Here is a 21,055-nt window from a genome sequence, read left to right as displayed (position 1 = left end):
TGGAAAAGTTACACCCAGAAAATCTCTTGATAAATTGGAGGCATTTTTTGCTTTTTTTCGGAAGGGGAAGAACACATACCAAAATAAGGGTTGTGTGATATAATATTGCTTCTTTCTGAAATTTTACGTTGGTTTTTTTTGGCTGGTGTATAGTTGGTGCTCAGTAGATAGGGTTAATTGTTTCAGTGTGAGCAACTGAAGTTTTAAATATGAATTCTAACTTTTTGACCCCATTAATCATAAAACTGCCTGACCTATCTTGCTTACTGTAACATTTCTTTTTTTTAATTGATGAGTCATGAGCATATATTAAATACAGTTTCTTTAAAAATCAAAAAAGCCCTGCTTGCGTCTTAAAAAGATTTTGTAAGCTAAGAATTTAGCATATGTATGTCAGTACATATTGCAGTGGGCTTATGATATAGTAGTTTCGGTGAAAATTATATCCAAATTAGACTTTGAAAAAGGGTTGTGGGCACATGTTTCTGGGAGTGGCTGGAAGAACTTACTGTAGGGGAGGGTTCAGTCATGTGTGTGCTCTACCTAGAAACCAGATAGGGTGATGTTTCTGGTTAAAGCAAGATGCTGAATTTAAAGCAAGGAACCAATGAATATGAAAATTAATTTTTGTGTTTAGTCAAAAAGAAAAAACTCAAGCTATGCTCTAATTCATTTTCTTTGCTTTGCCTTCCAAAAATATTTTTAGAAATTAAATAAAAAGCATTAAAGTATTTCAACAAAGCAGTTGGTTGTTTGGGGGTTTTTTTGGTTTTTTTTATAATGCTATTAAAACTTCTTCAGAGAAAAGAAAAAACTCTTGAGGACCAAAACCCTGCCCTCTGTTACAGCACAGCCCGGTGCTTACGGGGCTGCAGAGCTGTTTAACCCACTCTGTGTGCAGTAATCACAGAGTTAGAGCTGAGAGAAAACTGAACAAAGACCGATGACAAGATTTAATTCTCTCTGTTGTTCAGTTCAAAAACAAGTGTGTTTTGAAGTCCATAGCCTTTTAAATGTATAAGAATATTTAACTCCTATGTCTGTGGGGCTGTTTTGCTTCAAGACACGGGGCACACTGCCTCTTTGTATTTCAGAGCGCTTCACAGAACTGAAGTGAATCCTGGCAGTGCCCTCCATGGGCTGCGATTACCCCGTGGGTGGGTGGGTGGGGAAACTGAGGCACAGAGCCGTGATCTGACTTCCTGGTGCCCAGATTACAGCCAGCTCCAATGCCTCCTCTGCTCTTTTGAGTTTCTGGATCACTCTGTTTTCTCCCTACCGGCTTGCCTTCTTCCAGGTTTTTGTTCCTGTGTTGTGTTAACATTTTTCTCCCACCAACCAGCCACTTGTTAATTTATCAAACAGATAAGAAATTGTGCGTACGATTAACAAAAGCCTTCTTTGGTGGCATTCACCCTTACCTCTCCCCGCCTCCTCCCTTTTTTCTTCTCATTCCTGGTGACCCTTCTTTGACTTTTATTACCTTTTAAGAAGTGGCAGGATCAGGCCATTAAGTTGAAGTGAATTATGAAATACTTAACCCTCTTGTCTCTCCTCTGAAATGCCAACCCCACACATACCAGTTACGCACAGTGGCTTCTTGCAGAAAATTTTAGAGGGGTTTTTTGTAGAAAAATGTGATGTCTAAGTGTTTGTCTCTAGCCTGGATTGTGGCATGTGTAAGATACAAGAGGGATAAAAAACAGAAGATGAATTTCTTTGCACTCTGAATCCCTTGTGTCTCCAGGAGCTCTGCTTTTACTGTTTTAAAAATGAATTTTGGATAAAAAAATACACTGCAGGGTTCCACACTTTATTCAAGGAGTTAAAAGTCTGGAGCTGTGCTTGATGAGCCAGATGGTCTTTAACAGTAACATTGTTCATATTGTTTAGATTATCCTGTTGCAAGTACAGTGCCTCGTTTACCTTTTATGGAAGAAAGTGTGGAAAATTGACCACAGATGTAAGTAACCAAGAATGATGGCTGAGGCAATTCTTACCAGGCCTCCCTCTCTAACACGCCTGATCCTGCAGATAAAAATAAATAGAGAAATGTGAGGCAGCATGAGAAATATCTAGTGTTACCTATTTAAGTGTTTAATTTGAGCTCTGTGAGCTACTAAAATCTTTATTTTTGTAGACTGATATTTCTTCATATTGAACTGGTTTCAGTCTCTCAGTGTAGGCAGCCTGAATGTAGATTTTTATCCAGGTACTAAATAGCACATCATTATGTATTTTTTCCATCCTGGTTGAAAAAAGGGGAGTGGGAAGAAGCCAACTACACTGACCTCAAACACAGTTTATGGTCCAAAAATCTTCATGAGAAGATTGGTACCCATTCTGTGCTGTAATGAGAGAGCACAAACTCTCCATTAATATTGATTTGATTGGTATCAGAAGCAAAGGCTGTGCCAAATTAATTAGAGGTAGCTTATTGTTACTCCTAATAATGGACTGCTGAGTTTGTGAAGCATCCTGCAAGACAGTTCCAGATTGAAATAAACTTTTTTAGACAGGTATCTCTTGTGCAGTATCTGGAATTGGAAGGCTCAGTGCTTAAACAGAACAAAGAGAAAATGCTACAAATGAAAGCAATAAAGCCCTGTTTTATAAAGTCCTTTTGTCTCCTATCACTTTTCTTTCTCTCCCTCATTTCCTTCCTCTTATTAGGAGCTGCTGTCAAACTGCATTTACTTATGGCAAGTGGTTCCCTTCGGAGCCCCTAAGCTGATATCGCTGCATTTGCATGCAGGTGCTACTGTGGTGGAGCACAGCCTCTCGCCTGCCCTTTTCCCCCTGCCCTGGCAAAGCAAAGAGAGCTGTAATTATAAACCAACAGGTTTGCTGTGTGAGAGCTGAGAAACTGAAAATCTCCTGTTTGTTCATCAACATGGGTTAGCGGGCTGGTACTCTTTAACAAGGTGGTAGATTCCTTTGACTATTAAAGGCAACATCTTCCCTTTATTACACTTGAGTGATCCAGGAAATATTTTCTTTTGCCTGTGCAGTGCTTTTAAACTTGGTTTTAAGCATTGGTTTCTAGAAGCCTAGACTGTCTGATTCTTTCTAATATTTTTTAAAGACTTCTTTAAAAATTGTCAGGAAAAAGTGTTTTACAGGAATCACAGGAGGTTGGAGATTATGCTGAGAACTATGCAATCTAGGTTGTAATGTAAAATCAGCGGTAACACTGGAAACAGACTTCTAAGGCAAAGTTCAGACAGTCAATTTAAGGTGCCACTAAGTGGGACAAGAGAAAGTTAATAGTCCTTTTCATATTTTTAATACCTGTGTGGGGCAGTGTTTTTCATGGTTTAACTTCTGGTTCTGCTCCCTGCAGGGTCTGGAAAACAAGATCTATTGGACATACCAGCTCTGTCTCTGTGCCTGTGGTTGGTTGTAGGGTGGAGAAGGGGGAAGCCGTGAAAGCACAGGTGGGGAGGAAGTGGCAGCAGCAGCACCAGAGTGGGCGAGTGGAAAGGTGACAACAAACAAGGGCCTTGGAGGGGGGATGGACAAAGTGACAGGAGCGTTCAGGAGGTGACCAGCTTGAATGAGGATAAAGTGGGTGGGAGGAAAGTGATGCTGTGGCGAGTTGGTGAAGCTTAGACAGGGTGGGGGACTGCTGCTGAAGTGGACTAAGCTTGTGTCTGGGAGCCAGCAGCCCTTGAGCACTAATCCTGGTTCTGTTCTGAGGCTGCATGCAAATTATCTTTTTTTTTGGTCTATTTTCCTATCTGTAAAGCAGTGAGAATGACCATTATCTGCATCAAAGTGATATCATGAGGCTTAAAGTGCCACCGTAGTTCTTAAACAGCAGAGATTTGTTGGCCTTCATTGTGCCCAGAGTCGATAGATGCTTACCTCTGTGACAAATGTAAGGTTTTACTTTCTTCTTCCTGTAACCCTACAGAGCAACCACAGCTATGGAAAAGGGTTTGGACACCATCCTGGCGACTACAACAGGCTTGTTAACTTAATTGCAATTTGGCTGCACAAGTAACAAAGGGCAGGATTTGCCTGACATGCCCTGTAGTACTAATGAAAATGGACACATTTGAAGAAAAACAGAAGCTTTCAGGTCCCTGGTTATAGCTGGAGAACTAACAGAAAAACTAGGATTAACTTGTTCACAGATGTAACATTTTGCAGCAGAGTTCTAAAACTGATCCAGATCTGTCAGAGAGATCAGGTTTTATGCTTGAGCTGATAATTTATTCAGCAGGGGAGCCTCACCTGCATTTAACTCATTCAGACTAGAAATGAATACTAAGATCAATTAAAGTCTGAATGTTTCAGAAAATAGTTTTAAAGCAAGGCTTTCCAAGGATGAACACAGATTTCCATCTAGATTATGCTGCCAGCACACGATTCACAACACCCCAGAGACTGCCCATTAGATAAAGCAGAACTATTGATCCCTGTTAGTACTCTAGAGAAATAAGATGGAAAAGTTCTCATTATCTGGGCAGGACCAGTTGAAGAGAGCACACAGGGAGAACAACTGTGCCACATGATACAGTGAAGACTGATGTGCAAGATACTTCTGATTTTGCTGTCATAAAATATCCTACGGAGGCATGTGCTGAAGACCCATAGCCCTATAGGATTTAGCTATGGGGATAGATTTTTACACCTTTACTCAATGAAGGGATAAATTTTACAGGAAGAGGGCAAAGAGTGCTTAATCAGTTGCAGCTAACCAATACAGTAATTCCTAACTTGGTCCCTAGAGACTAAAGTCAACATATCTGTATCTGTACTGTGGTTTTTATAGGCCTGCATCAGAAAGGAAACAAATGGTCTCTTTAAAGTGAGTGGGACCTCCTGGGTAATCCTATTTTTCAAGTGTTGTGATACAGGGCAAATAGACCATAGAAAACACAGGTTTGCAGATCCAGGACCTGAACTAGTAATGTTTAGAGAAACTGAAAAGTAGCCTCTTCTGCTAGCTGTCTTCAAAGCAGACTAGGAATTCAAGTAGAGCCCTGCAAGACACGCAGGGAAGTGTTCGGTCACCCAGATACTGACCATCAAATTGCTCCCTGAATGGCCCATGTGCTTTGAACCCTGGTACTACCATTTCTGGGATTAAAATTCAGATCTCAAATATGTAGACTACTGGGTTTATGCAGTACATTGTAGAGTGACCTTTTATCTCACCATTCCAGAGTGTGTCCACATAATAGAAGTGTCTACAAACTCTTGGAAATAGGTGGTCCAGTTCACTGAAGCTTTCATGCAATTCTGTAGCAGCCTACAGAAGTCCAGAAATAATTCTGCTTGGTTTGGAGTTGCCTCAGTGGGAGTTAAGTCACTGGTTCTGATCAGCAGGATGGTAGCAAAACAGTAGTGTGTATACTAATGATTTTATCTGAAAAACTAACTGAAAGTTAGGTTACTGAAAATGGAATCAGAAATAGTCTGTGTGCATGTGATGGGCGAGATGATCTCTCTTTTTCTGGTGCCTGTGTGGTATTTTGACTTGTTGCTCTTCATCTGTTTATAAACGTAGGACTCAAGGAGTGAAGCTGTGCTTCAGAGGGACTGTGAATAGAGAGAGCGCTCTCTCAGCAGGATGTGAGCCCTAAGCTCTAACAACCATTGCTTGATATGTAGAACAGACTAAGGTCTTTTGATGAACAGTACTATGTAAATGTTTGATACTTTTACTTTTAAAGTGGTGTACCCTACTACTTCTTGTTTCTGACAGATATGCTGGGAATTTCCTTTTTCACAAACAATGCCTGTCTTGGTAGAAGCCTGTTTCCATGACTAAAACTATGATGAGAGCATCAACCTAGTATGGTTCCAGGAATAACATACACATCAGCTATACTCTGCCAAGAACACAGAGACTGGTTATTGAGATGAATGGTTTTGGTTAATACCCACCACAAAGTAGAAAAAAAGATGCCTCTATATTTTAGTTCATAGATAATTATCAAGAAATTGTGTATGGAGAAAAATAATGTACGGTTGGGGAATAGAAATATAAGCCTTGAACTTCCTATCCTGAAAATATAAATTACTGCAAGTTTTAAAGCACTTGCATGACTCATATGCAGAGGTCCTAGACCAAATTTGCTGATGGAGGCAGGATGAAACATTCGGCTGCATTTTTATGATATTTTTCCTGCTGCTTTTAGCTTTTTATTTACCCAAAGTAATACAATTTTCCAGAGAAGTGTAACAGCTCCAACATATGGAACTGCTATCCAGTTCACTGCTTAGGTGCAAAACTGCATGGGAACAGTGGTGTGTCAATAAATAGCTTACTGCATGTCAGGGAAAGTAGTCTCTCAGGAACCATATTGCCAGCTTGGCAGTATTCTAGAAAAGGAGATCTCGAGATGGAATTGGTATATTAATGCAGTTTAGTGAATAGGACCCAGGCCTAAAGGAAATCCAACTCAAGTAATGTGAAGACTAAATGCAAGGCAGAGAGAGGTAACAAGAAAGAGGGGCTTGTTAATGCGCAGGTCTATAAATCAAGGGGTTTTTCCCCTTACGCTGGCACAAACTTTGAGCTGATTTTGGACATCCTTGTAAATCAGTATACTGTAGTTTTTCACTCGAGAAACAATATCATAACACTGAGCAAGCTATTTGGTAACCAATTGTCCCACCTTTACTCTTGCTGAGTAATATTTTTGTGCCACAAGAGAAATCAGCAGGAGTTACAATTTAGGTCTGATCTGCATACTAGTTTTATGCTGCTGAGATTCTTATGACTTTGAGGTTGTTTCTGTATTTTCAGTAGCTTTGCTGATGTTTAGATTTCAATCCAGCATAACTTACTTAGAAAATGAGAGAAGAGTAATTCCTACATTCAGTTTAAAATGTCAGCACATAACAAGTCAGAAGCTTGCCTCCAGGTGAAAGTTTTAGACCTGAGTGTGTCTTCATTTAATGGCAGGGAATGAGACTTGCTTGTTAGGAGAGAGAGGCTGTATTATTGAGTGTTCCAAATGATCTGATTTTGTGTGCATGTACGGGTGTATGAAAGATTTTGTTTATGATATAAGGCATAAAAAAGTGTGTGTATTTATAGCTATAACATCATTCTCTTTCTCCTTTGTGTTTAGGGAGAAAGGGAATGGGCCTGCCCGAGTTTAGTAACACTTGGACCTTGCAAGGTGCACTACAAATAATAGTAACATACTGGGGGAGCTGTAATCCCTCAAGATCTTGTCAACATATTTTTAGCCATTTGTCAGTTATATTATAGGTGAACTGTGTCATGTCAATGGTATTTTATTTTTGTCAACAGTCTTAATTTTTTGCATTTGCCACCTAGGTCTAGTTGGAATTGCCCCTTTTGAATGACATTTGTCAACATTCACCTGTGTTATTTGCAAAGGACACAGTTTGATAATTTGCACATCTAAAAATATAACTCTGGTATCTACCTCCTCCCTTTGCATTACACAATCTGTTTTGGAATTCTTCACTTCTGGATTTTAGCCCTGGTGAATGGGGAGGGAAGGTTAAGTTTACATAAGCATCGGTGGTAGGCATAAAGATTAAAATCTATCTTTTTTTTTTTTTTTTTTTTTAAACTGATTTCCAGGGAAGCAAAGCTTAGCCAATAGCAAGTGCTTTTGAAAATCACAATTAAATCTTCACATTTCAATTTTGCTAAGTAAATTGTGAATATCTAGTGCATTGTTTTTCCTAGGGCAGCTTCTTGGCTTTCCTTCATAGGCCTTTGTGCTGGTTGTGAAAGTGATGTAGAGGGGCCTTACACCAGGTCTGTTGGAACAGCTGAGGATTTCCTCAGCATGGTGAAATCTCAACCTAGGATGCAGAAAGTTTCATCTCATATGTGTCTTCATGCAAGTGCACTGTGAAAAGTAAAGAACTTTTTGGAGAGTTCCACAGATGGATTTCAGAAAGTGGAGCAGACCTCTGAGACCTTCAGTGTCACTCATACCCACAAAGCCACCCCCGAAATCCCAGATGCCAGCCTCATGTCATTCTTTTGAGGACTGGGAAGGCACGAAGGCAGTTTGGAGACACCTCTTTCCTCACTGCAGTTATACACAATAGACTTTGGCACTGCCAGAGATCTGACCTATAATTTTTTGGTAAATGAGCATTTTATGTGACTCCCAGTTTGCATGACTCTTGTTTCTGCTTATGTGTAACATATGAGTTCTGTCTTCTCATCTTCCATTTACGTGATTCCTGGCATTTTAAATTCAAGTAGATTAGATTTAGACTTTTTGTAATGAATCTGCATCATTTTGTGTTCTGCATACTCCTGAAATAGCCTGGGGGAACCTGATAGACACAATTTATGTGTATCATTTAGAGACATAAGAAAGCATCTAATTGGTTTCGTCTTTCTTCTGTTAGTTCTTTTTCCTATAATTCTAATCACCATTTTACTGTAGCATTACACTACTGAGGAAAGTATGATTTTTCAGAGGCAGGATGCTTGCCATATTTAGAAGTGGTGGTACTTAAAGGAAAATGGCTCAGAAGTCTTTACAGCAGATTTTCTCCTACTGATTCTAGTGGTAGCTCAGATCATGGTTTGCAAGATAGAAATATATCTGACATGTATTTCACCAACAGTAAGTTTAATTCATCCATTTCTGATATTATTTCCTGACTTGAACAGAATACGATATGGGTAGGATGCTTCTGTGCAGCACTGAGCTCTACTGCCGAAAAGCAGTGTAAAAGCAGAAGTGGATGCTGATACTGCAGTGCATTGCATTGTGGCAAAGGATAAGAAGGACTGACGAGATTTGGCAATGTTTATTACTGTGGTGGTGAGATACTTGGAGTCTTCTACATGGCTCCTAGGTCTCTGTCACTTCTGCACAGAGCAGAGCGAAGGAGACAGAAGCATTAAGGACCTGGCCCTGTAATTTTCCAATTGAAATCAATCAGTATAAACAGTAAGCCAAATTCTCTTCTGATATCCATCAGTGCTCTTCTGTTGGCTTTAGTAAGGCTGTGCCCATTTGCAGTAGCTGAGAATTAGGCTGTTACTCCCCTCCCAACCTTTCTGATGACTTAACACAATTTTTTAAACATAAAAGTCTTGTTTCGGGTCTGGGTTGTTGGTTTATATGTTTAAATTGGAGGCATGTCAGTCCTCATGTAATCAACACTTTGAAGAAGATCCATGAATGAGGTTAGGTAAAAATGCATTTTTCTTCCTACTACTATCTGTGTTTTCTCAGAACCTCGATAATTTTATCCCATTTGCATCAAACATGCAGGTAACTTTAGAATCCTGCATCTGTATTGTTTCTAGGGAAGCAAAATAAAATTACAAATGACAGTAATTGACATTACATGCTTTAATTAAATTTCCTCTTCTGTGAACCAAAACCTTTTAACCAAGTATTGCAGTGCTATTTCTGTATTTATTTGTTACATGGGTTAATGTGCTATGTGGCAGATACGGTATTTATCCATTTTCACAAATTAAGCTATCAGTGTCATGTTGCCTTTGAATTGTTTCCTGTATTGATGGCCAAAACCGCTTGAAAAAGACTTTAGTCCTCCCTGGCTATACTTCTGTTTTTACAAAGCTGAAAATTGTGGGGTTGAAAGTGAACCCTTAGGGACAGTTTGGGAAACTCTAGGCCCAAAGCATCTTACCAATGTGCTGTTTTTTCCCTGCAGTGATCTCTTCTGAGGGAAGGGGGAGGCACACAGGCTTTCTGAATGATGGTTTTGTTGTTGTTGTTAGATTACAGGGATTAGAAATTATGTCCCACTTGAATTTATGTTTGTGGCAAGTGAAAATGGATTACAGAGAGTATGATTAGAAATTCCTCTACTTGGTCCCCAAGCTATGCACTTCAGACCTGCTATTGTCAACTTCTTGCCATGTTACACCCTCTGAGAAAGCACTTCTGCTTTAGCTAATTTGCAGCTTTCTTACTCTGCTGTAACTACACCTATTAGAACAGTTTACCTGGACATGATCTTTTGGCTATTACTGTAGGTACAAAAACTCATTGTAAAAAAACCAACTTTCATTTACTATTTTTGTAAAATAGCTATTTTTGTGCATGCAAAAAAGTGCTGCTTCATAAATAGGTATAAATAATCACTTACAAAATAGGTTGAATTGATGATGCAGGTTGCTGTGGCTTCAGACTTTGTGAATTTTCTTAACATTTAATCATCTTCAGCATCCTCCTTGATGTTTTAAGTGGAGCGTGGTTTTCCTTTAGCTGTACTTATCTCCCAAACGGGATTGCCATAATAAAGTATCTGGGACACTTATGGTTCTATTCAGAAATTAAGAAAAGGAAAGCTTGGTGAAGAACTGCCAGCTCAGTATTATCCTGTAATTGAATGCTGTTATTCAGCAGTTCAGCAATCCAGTTTCCCAGTGCCAGAAAGCAATGGGACTCCAGGAGTCAGAATGGGGAGCCCCATTACTACTTGTGAGTACAGCATGAAATAGGACTGTTGGCGGGGAAAAGCTGCTTTCAGGAGTGACCCAGTAGCTGCAGACCGATGTGTATCAGAGACTCCTTAGAACTGGGAAAGAATGTGGTTTCGGAACAGTGATGAGAGCTCCGTGTCTTTTTCTGCAAGGAATCACATCTGATACAAAACCTGGGGGAGGAATGTTGTGTAGCACAGCTGAATAACCCTAAATAATAAATACCTCTCAGTTCTCCATACTTGCCTTTTGGCACTGGTATTTTAAATGAAGTTCAATTGGAAACTAGAAAGGTAACCACTTTCCACGACTTAGAAATGAGCCAGGGATGTGTCACTTCCCTCATCCTGCTCCAAGTTGAAACAGACACTTAAACATTTTACAGCTTCTGAAAAGTTGTAGTCTGTAGAAAACTTCATAGCAATTTGATTTTTAGCCCAAGTAAGTAATTGCTTTAGATTATCTTTCATTACTGTCCCTCTTTGGAAGGACCCATAGCCCATAAAACTAGTTCATTTCTTACCAGTAGTTTATTATTCTTTTGATGGCTCATACCTCTCCTTTCCTCCGCTTTTTAGCTTTTTATATGCTTTTGCCTGTTTTAGAGCTTAATCCTCCTTCCATGTGAGTTTGGCTAATTATTTCAGTAGAGAAGTATTTATAGGGAAAGGAGTACTGTGATCAGGACCTGAATTTGGTAATATCACATGTGCATCTCAGTTCTGGCAACAGAATTCAAGGATTCTGTAGCTCTTGTTGGCCAGCCTTTGTTTCACGAAAAGAAAAGAAAATTAAAGAAAAGAAAAATTTCACTTCCAATATTGCCATGTCTGTGTCCAGACCAGTCCTACGCTTTGAGGGGAATTGTGACTTTATTCAGTTATAAGGGGAAAAGGTACAAGTTACCTACAGCAACGCAGAATCTCTGCTGTAGATTCTGCGATTCTACAGCAGAATCGGACTATGAGATTGGTAAAAACATGTGCTTTACACTTGCCGTTTGAGCGTTTTGTTCAGTTATATGACTGATAACAAAAGCACACAGTCAAAACTGCATCCCAGCTTTCAGAATGCAACTTACCAGGCTGCAAAAAGCAGATTTAGTTTCTTTTGCAGATGGTCTATGAGTCTCGTGTGGCATCATATTAAATTATATAGGCAGTCAGTCACTTGTTCTGAAGCGATGCTCTGAGCTGAGAGTTGTGATGTGCTTGGACCATTCTGTTGGAAAACAGGCTCTAAAGCTAATACAGCATCTCTGAAGAGCAGCAGCAAAGGGGCCTGCAGAGCAAGGGACTTCAAACACCGTAAAGACTGCAGTTCTCCCTGTGATGCACTATGAGGGTGGCCCAGCAACCCTATGATGGGCTGTGGAGCATTTTGCCCTAAAGGTAGGAGACTAGACCGACTCATTCAGTTATTTTTTATCTTTGTTTCTGTGATGCTTTAGGAGTATTGTTTTCTGACTTTATATTTTTGCAATGGTAGTTATTTTTGGTTTGTAATATTTTGAAGATAAGAATGGGAGTTTATTTTCTTCTTGCTCTTGTCAGACTTCGTTTTTCCTGCGTAAAAGAGGAAGAAAATACAGTAGTTTGTTAATTTTGAATGCTATTCCGTGAAAATATTTCTGCATTATGAGTGAGATAGAATTAACTGTTTCATCCTAGTGGTATTTCATATGAGTATGTGTTTCTATTAACCTCAGTTTGGTACAAATTCAGTCCTTAAGTAATACTGGATCCAGTGTGAAAATAGTGATTTTTATCAGCTCAATTTCCACTTAGGGAAAATTGTCATTTGTAGTCAAAAGCATGCTTGAGATAGCAATTTTCAAATGGGCTATGTATCATGCAGTAGGTAAGTTTTAATATTCATGCTTATTAAAATGAAAATTTTGTAGTACTAAACACTTTCTAATAGGAATATTAACATAAACTCATTTATGACATCAGCCACTGAAGGCTGCAGATTATTTATGGGAAATTCTGAATGTGTTAGTGCTATGAAGCAAAACCCATTTAAGGTTATTTGCTTGGATGCTTGAATTGCAATTTTTGGTGTGTTCACCTGTGAAGTAGGAAATACAGCCACAGCTACTATTGGTATGAATGTTTTGCATGATGAAATTGATACATTGGTAATGACAACAACCCATGAAATGCATTTAACAGGTAGGAGTATTACACAGAGTTTTTTCCCTTGTCTGACAGAGCATGACAGGTTGTAGCAAGTGCTGCTCCGAACTTACAGCTTGTTTGAGATCTCTTGGAAAAGAGGGTTGCAATGCATGTACAGTTCAGAGCTATGGGTTTACCTTTACAATGCTGGTGCTTACATTGCTTGCAACTTGTTTCCTGATAAGAAACATGTGAACACCATAATCAGATGAACAGTTCAGTAAGGTAATTTTTTTGAGACAGGGCATTCGGAAGTTGGAGCAGCTGTTTGAGTTTTATAAGGAAATGAGCAAGATCAGGAATGCACAGGAGGGTACCTGGCAGTGCCCTTGAAGGACAAGGCACAGGGCTGGAGGAAAATCGTTACTACTGGTTACAAGAAAAGAAGGGTGTTCTCTTTGCTATGATACAAGTCTGGGAAACAAGAGGTATGGGTATTCCTGTCCATTCTACATCAGGCTAAGTGTAACATTATAGACAGGTTTTTAAGGCTGTATTTTTAAGTGCCTAGCTTCCATTTTACAAGTGCAATTTGTGTGTCCAGAAAGGAAACATGTAGATGTATCCCTTAATCTACAATTGCGTCTACTTTCTACGCTGCAGAATGGGGATAATGCTATTTTCTTCTGTTGGTGGCATGTTAAACTAATTAATTCTGATTAAGGGATTTGAGAACCTAGACTGGAAAGTGTTGATTTATTTCCTGTGCAAATTGAGAACTAACTCTGCTTTCCTAAGCCAAATATAGTTTCCAGTTTGTGCTACCGAAGTCCTGTCTTGCCTCATCATCTTACACTTTTGTGTAAATTTTTTTTAGGAGAATATCACAGCCATACTATTGATCACACCACACTGTGATTTATGCCAGCTGACCGAAATCCTCCCTCTAGTCAGGGATTGCCACAGCCCTAATATGTTCCTCTCTGTCCCTGAAATGGCCCTTCACTCTGTACGGCTGGGTGAGAACGGGAGGGCTTCCACACATCAGATGTGCATCTTGATGATGCACACTCATATGAAATAAGGATGGGGAAACAAGTTTACCTTTTCTGTAGTCCTTTCTGTAACAGTCCAAGCCGGAAGTTTTTCTGCTGTCAAATGCATGCTAACCTTCACATTGGTCAAGAGAGCCCCAAAGGCTACTTTGTTCTTCAGTATGCTGGAAGATATATTTCTGCCATTTTAAGGTTTTGTTTTTCTGCCCTTCACCAAATCCAGCCCATTTTCTTTAAGAATGTAGCTGGGTTTCTGTTGATCCCGCCAAAGCCACAGCCTAGTTTTTCCATGTTGAAGGCCTGTCTTTAGATCCCAATTCCCAAATTAGATCCTGATTCTGTCCTTGACAAGAAACTTCAATTCCCTAGGACATGCTGCAGAGACTTTTAGAAACCATCTGTGTGTTAGGCACAAATATTAAAGGTAGCAAGAAATTGAAAATCTTTAAAATGGACGGGAAAAAAAGAATTAGATGTTGCAGGTCAATTCTCATTTGTTGTACTGAATCTGAGAACTACAGTTAAATGCTCAGGATTGATGCAGAAGGTACCAAAGCATGGACTGCAAGCTACCAGTTATGCAAATAAGTAATACATTTGCATTTTTGTATCCATTACTATTTTCATTTCTTTGGGTCACTCTTATCCCATCTTCCTTGTGTTTGCTACTTGTCCAGCCTTGGTGTCACCCTCAAACTTTATCTTGGTTAACTTTGATACCAAAGAAAGATCTTGAAGCCTGAGGAGCTCTCAGAAGATATTAAGGTGGTTTTGGTTTTGTTTTTCAGTCTGGGATGTAGAAATACTTGGCCACTTACTACAAATCTTTTGATCCTTTGTCACAAAGTCATTCCTTGAAGATGACCAGATGTTTATATGAAAATGCAAGTAGCTCTAGGAAATACAGTTTGAAAATAGTGGCCATGTGTGATACATAAACCAACTCGCAGTCCTTGAAAAGGAACTTTTAACTTTCCAGTAAATGCAGTCATTTTTCTAATTCTTCCAAGAAGAAGTAGTCGTCTAAATTATTGAGATGTAGTGGGTCTGACACTTATTTTTTTTCTCCTTCAAAAACAAGGCTTATATATATAAGAAGAAAAGAGCAAAAAATTCAGGAAATCCTCAGCTTGCTACTAGTGTGCCCTCACATTCCTAAGAACTATTTTTGGGTTTTCCCTTAGGAATAGTTAGAACTTGTTGAGCTGGGAAAGACTTCCTGGAACAGATCTTTGGTTTTCTGTTTTCTGCGTGAGCGCCTCTTGTTGATGTTGGAATAGTTACTCTTAGCTGATTGGTGATTCAGAGAACGAGGCAAGTCAGTCCTATAAAATCAGCTTCTCCACTCCACAATATTTGGAAAAAACTTGCAGCAAACTGGTGAGTATACAGGATGAACAGTTGTCTCCCCTTGGTTAGGGTTAGGACTACACCATGAGGTCTGTCTGACTCTTTTCTGGATGTTGCTACCTGCAGATTTGTGTAACTCGAGAAATATCAAGATATTGGTGAGGAGGACACAAATGCTCTCCCTTCTGTCTCTGTATAGCCCCAAGGACCCCATGTAGTTCCGAGCTATCTCAATAAATCAGTTCTGAGTTATTGCAATAAATGTCTCAATAATTTGGAAATCTTAGCTGTCAAAGGATTCATTTCAATAAAATATTTTGTATTTAGGGATACCATGTGAACACCAGCTAACGACCTGCAGGTATCTTTTGCACAAAGACCCTACCGACGTATCTGAGGCTATTTGAGGAGTTTTCAGGCTGGGATCAGATTCAGCACAGCACATTTTGATAAGGGCTTGGAATGGTCACAGCATTTCTCCTGTGCATGGTTTGTTTTTCAGTGGGGGGAAAAAATCAGTGTCATTTAAACTCCTGTCCACATTTGTTCCCAATGCTGTCTTTTGGTTTTTTTCAGTGATACTTTAAACACTCCTATAGGGTGACAGGCTTTTCAAAACATCTGCAAATACTGCTGATGTATTTTAAAAGATGTGTTGAAGGAATGAATGGAATGACCAACATCTGTGTTAGCTTGACACTGCACCACTTGTTACCTCTTAGAAACTACAGGAAAATTCTGAGAAAGAACCTTCATCCCAAATGAAATGTGAAAGCATGTAAGGCTTAATGAAGCTGCTTGTGACATGGTGAAGAAAATCACGTGTACTCTTTAAAAGGATTGAGTTTGCTCCCTGTTTTGTTGTTGTTTTTTACCTACTCAGACCAGACATCTGTCAGTCTGTGGAGGGTTTTTTTTCCCTGCTAATTGCAAAAAAGAAAGGAACAACAAGCTAGTCACTGAGGTACCTGGGAGTAGCTTTGGACTTTAAAGAAAGTTCAAGGCAATAAGCATTTAATTTGTATTGCATACATGAAAATTAAATTATAGCATTTCTCCCATTCTTTTTTGTGGACAGCATTTCTCCCGTTCTTTTGTGTGTATGCCATGTTTGGTTTAATGGAGAAATGAGAAAAGAAAATGGATTCTTTTTTGGAGACTGGGTACTAATGCAGTAACATTAAAGGCAGGCACATTGTTGTCAGCCAGTTTGCATATTTATTTACTTTTACAAATGGTTGGCTTGGAGTCAGCAGTTAATGGAATGAGAATGATGTTCCTGTACAGATCATTTCCTGAGAAACATTTTCAATTACAAACATATCTGCTTTTCTTTCCTCATTTGTTATGTCTTGGAGGGTAAATGGGGAGTAGCATTTACAACTTAAGGTTTATGTTCTGAAGACAATTTTAACAATGATCCCCTCATAAAAAGACCCCTTTGTAGTTGCAGACATATGTTTATGATGTTTTGTGCTGTGAATATCAAATTTCTGGTGGACGCTGTGTCACACTCTGCAAACTTGTAAACATCTATAAATCCATTGGATCATTTTAGTACCATGTGTAATGCAGATTTATTGTCTTTTGTGTGGATTTCTTTTGTTTCGAAGTTAAAGCTGAGCTGCCAAAATCCATATTGGATGAATTATGTATTCAAGAAAATTAGGCAGTACTATTTTAGATTAATATTTTCTTTTCCCTTTGTGTACTTATAAGATGCACACACATTTTGGATGGATGGCCCAGAAAGCAATTGCATAAGTTTGCTTGACTAAATAGAATAATTCTGTAAAAGCTTAAACTAGGACTTTCTGAAAATGCTTTTGCTGTTTTTTCTCATTCTCTGACCATCTTAGGTAATTTGGATTTCTTCTCACATTTGCCAGTACAAATTCAGAATTACTCCACTGGAATTATATCAGAGTATAAAACTGGACTATGTGAGGGGGAATAGGAATCACACTGAGCCAGTGAGCTGGTATAAATCAGCATAAATCCACTGAAATCTGTGCGGTTACAGTAAGTTACACTCAAGTCTGCATTGCAGACTATCAAGTTAGTAGAGGAAGTAAAGCTGCTCTTGTGCACAAGTGGTTACAAAAACAAGCCATCAAGGTCATGAGCATTTATCAGAAATTTGCACCCAGTAAAGAGAATATGAAATAAAAAATGATTCATCTAAATTTGGCTCAACTATAATTGAATGGATATGTCTGTCTGTACAAGAACAGTAAAGAGATTTCTTATTGAAAATTAGCATTTTTCTAAACTAACTGTATTTTCTGGCTACATATGTAAACATATGTACCATATGCATGCATGCATGTTTGAATGTGGGTGTATATACAAATATCCAGTGTTACTCTGGCAGTATGATGTCTGCAGCTAGCCTTCCAACTTGTGCTTGTTCCAGGAAAAAGTAGCTTAAGATAGAGACATGGCATGTAAAGCTACTGTCTACCATAGTAGTTTATAATATCAGGTAGTTTGTCCTTTGACTTTTTCTAGAAAGCTTAAACTGCTGGAGTCATGTGAATGTCAACAAATCTCAGCTTCCACAAAAAACCCCCCAAACCAACAAACTAAAGTATTTGCAACCTTAAAAGTGTCAGAGAAGACCTTGAATGGAAACCCCTTAGGTTAAAGAAAGAAAGGAAGTTAAAGAACTGCAGAAGTGTGTATGTATATATTTATGTAGGTGTATATGCATATATTTAAATCTCCTGATTTTGAAAGATTAGGTTAGAAGCATTGTGTCACTGTGCTCCTCCAACATTAGGATTCGGTTCTAGTTAATCACAAACTTTCAGAATCAATCCGTTAGTGTTGTAGCACTTGAGTAATTTTAGTTTCGTAAGTACAGAATCAATTATATGGAAAAACATGGCTGTAGCACTCAGAGGAGAGACCATTTAACACTACATCTTGCTGTATTTATTTTATGATTCTTTGGATAGATACGCTAAAATACATCTAAACCACAGAGAGCGCATTGGGTGATGTGGCATTTCTGAGCTCAGTTAAATAATAAGATGGGTTTTATTCAAATCAGAATAACATTAAGCCCTGAATACTAAACAGGGCAGCAAAAAGCCTTCAGCACACAAAATAAACAAATAAAAAACCCAAATGAAACTGTCTAATAAATACAATGTGGAGCAACAGGCTGCATGTACTAGAGGAATTAAGCCAATTTAAACCGTATGGGCAGTACTCCACTTTCAGATGTGCTTGGCGTCCAACAGTTTCAATGGCAGTTGGATGTGCGCATCAAAGGGCAAAGTCTGGCTCAGAGCACCCGTGTGGATTTGATAGCATAGGTTTATGACCTTGTAATCCTAGAGCATCTAAAACAGTAAGAACTCTATCCAGCTTAAAATAGCTGCTGTAGTTGCTGTTGATACAAGCTTGTGGGCTCCCCAGCTCTGGGGCCAAATTTGGTGCTGGCATGATAGGAGGAAGTCTGTTGACAGCTGATAGCAGTGGAGTTGCACTTGATTACATCATAACAAATTTGGCATGTGGAGCTGAATCAGAAGTCTGAGCAGAAGAGTCCATTCCTTATCCAGAGTTAAAACTGCGACTTTCACATTGCCAATCCACGGAGATTTGTCTGGGCCATGTGTAACTCTGTTGCTTTTACGGGTCTTGCTTTAAAAGTACATTCAGCCCCCAGTTCCACTCAGCATGGTGACTGTAAAAAAACCATGAAGGACTGGTTTTTCCTCTCATGTCCAAAAGGATAAAGTCCCTAATCATGCCAGTATAAGCATGATGAGAACAAGCCCCATGGTAGCTGACACACTGGGCTGTATCTGGGCCACAGCAGAGAGTAAGAACAGAAAGGTGCTCTTAACTCTCATTACTGGGGTCGTCCAGTGGCCAAGCATGCCCTGTGTCAAGCAGACAACTCTGTGGATACTGTCCTTCAGAGGAGCTGCCACAGGCCCCAGTGTGCTGGTCTGGCTCCTGGCAACTGGTGTGGTGTAGATGAACTGCTGCAGCTATGTCCCCTCCTCCCTTCCTGGATCTTTACACTGTAAGACTCAGAGTGGAGATCTTACTGATGCTCCAAGTCATTCCTCAAAGTATTTCAAGAAATTGGATGATTTTATTTTAATTTCAGCTGCTGCAAAAATTGTCCCAAACCTGTGTGTTTTGTTTTTATTAAAATACTAAATCGCTGAAGTGATTTTCATGAAAATTAATTAAAACAAATTAATGAAAAGCAGCTGAAAAATTGATTCCTCTGCTGAAACTGTGGTATGCAAACTCTTAACCTCAATCACATTTTTGTGGTTCCTCTATAAACACCTAACTGTACAATAGTGGTTTGTCATGGAGCTTTTTTGATGGAAATTCTTAGAAAGTGAGGCTATACTCTCTCTCTTTACGTACAACTTCATATAATTAATGTGTTCTTACCTGCTCCTTTTAGTAGTATTATTAATCTGTAGTTAAATCTTTTCTCTTCAGTATTGGGAAAGAAATGAAAAAGATGCTATCAGGCTCAGGGTTTCTCCATCATGTTTTCTGCTTGTAGGGGACAGGAGGGCAGGAGGAGTCTTTATTACGGGACTAATACTAACCTTGGGCATGGGTTGTGCACTGCAGAATGCAGTGGCTGAGGAGGAGCTGTCCTCTCTGGCAGACTGGATCCATTTGGGATCTTTGGATCATCTGGAGGTGTGTTGGGTAGGTTCTGCATATGGCTCAGGCAGATGTGAGAAATGTATGCGATTTGGGTGAGCTCCCTGGGGGAACAAGACCACTGCTTATGTTTACCTGCGTACAGCAAAGCGGGACTTGGCCCCTGCTGTACAATAAATAGAACATTAGCCATGCATTCTAGAACAGATCAATGTATTAGTTTCTCATGTATAGTTATTATTATTTTATTTGTATTTTATGTTCCCTTTCCATGCAAAGATACAGCAGGGTTTTTTGTTGGCTTTCTCTTATTTTCAAAAACTCTGATAATATGATGAAGGTCATGTTATTACAAGTAAAATGTAATAGTTGTGCACATTGGAGGACAAAAATGGGGAGGTTCAGTGGGCCTTATAAAGAATGCCTTACAAAACATTCAGCCTTGAAAGGTCCGCTCAGTCTCCCTGGAGAAGGGTCAGCGAGCTCTGCCAGTGGGTCGCTCCCTGGATAGAGAAGCCAAAAGCTTTCCCCACTGTCCTTCACTAGGAAAATAAGCTCACTGCTTCCTCCAGTGTGTCTTGCCCAAGCAGAGCATCCAGCCTTTTGGGACAGGAGAGCTCAGTGGAGCCAGTTGGCTCAAACAGATTTTATTTTCTATGCTCCCTCTTGGGATTGATGTGAAAAAAAAAATGTTTTCTGCCTAAGAATCTTTGTGTGGAAGTCCTTCATGAACTAAATATTTCAGAACAGAAAGACCTCCACATGGAAGTTTTCTATCCACTGACGTTTTTATGCCCATAACCATTTTGAACCAAAATGAAGGGGAAAAAAAAAAAATCAGAGAGGTTAATAAAACCAACAATTATTTTCTCTAAGGAGTGCTAGCAGTTCAAAAAATTGCCATTAAGTGTAAACAGTTCCCGAGATTATACATGCTAGACCAAATCCATCCTTGCTATAACTCCTCAGAACTCAGTGGAGTTACATGAGGGATTAATTTGGTCCATCGCTCTCAGCCATCAGTTTTAGAGGATATACAACAGTCCAGGGAACTATTATTGGCAACGTTATTTTATGACTCTTTAGAGCTGCTCAGTATTTGTATTTTACAGATACACAAGCAGGGTGAGTGTATGGAGCGAAGTTAGTGTTTCAGTAGTGAAGGTAGTGGATTTTTCAAAGTTATTTTTGTACAATAAAAAGTAATAAGCATTCTAACAGCCATTATTGCTATGAATCTTACATAGATGCCTGAATACAGCTTCGCAGACTCTTAACGTGCACAGGCATTTCATCTGGCAGAGGACAAAACATTTCACAAAGTGTAGAAAATATTTGGAAAGTTTTAAGTACTGTTATCACACCAACTGACTAATTATCACACTGTTCATGTGAAACGTAGCTGTACTTATCACATATAGGAAGTTAAGGCAGAGAGGTAAAACCGTTTT

At 39.2% G+C, this 21,055-nt stretch overlaps 1 protein-coding gene across 2 annotated transcripts in view; it reads left to right on the top strand.

The window, feature by feature from the left end:
• Positions 1 to 21,055, top strand: part of PARVA (parvin alpha) — a 67,789-nt gene that overhangs the window by 22,560 nt on the left and 24,174 nt on the right. The window contains exon 1 of one of the 2 annotated variants that reach the window (XM_072864407.1): positions 11,733 to 11,817. The exons of the other annotated variant lie outside the window; for it this stretch is intronic. Coding sequence (XP_072720508.1) covers positions 11,787 to 11,817 — 31 coding nt within the window. The 5' untranslated portion in view covers positions 11,733 to 11,786. Of the gene's footprint in view, positions 1 to 11,732; positions 11,818 to 21,055 lie in introns of those variants that run through there. 2 annotated transcript variants of the gene reach the window in all.

The sequence above is a fragment of the Ciconia boyciana genome, chromosome 6 (genome assembly GCF_034638445.1).
Source record: "Ciconia boyciana chromosome 6, ASM3463844v1, whole genome shotgun sequence".
Taxonomy (NCBI): domain Eukaryota; kingdom Metazoa; phylum Chordata; class Aves; order Ciconiiformes; family Ciconiidae; genus Ciconia; species Ciconia boyciana.
Note: the sequence above shows the minus strand (reverse complement) of the source record. Positions and strands in the feature narration are given on the sequence as shown.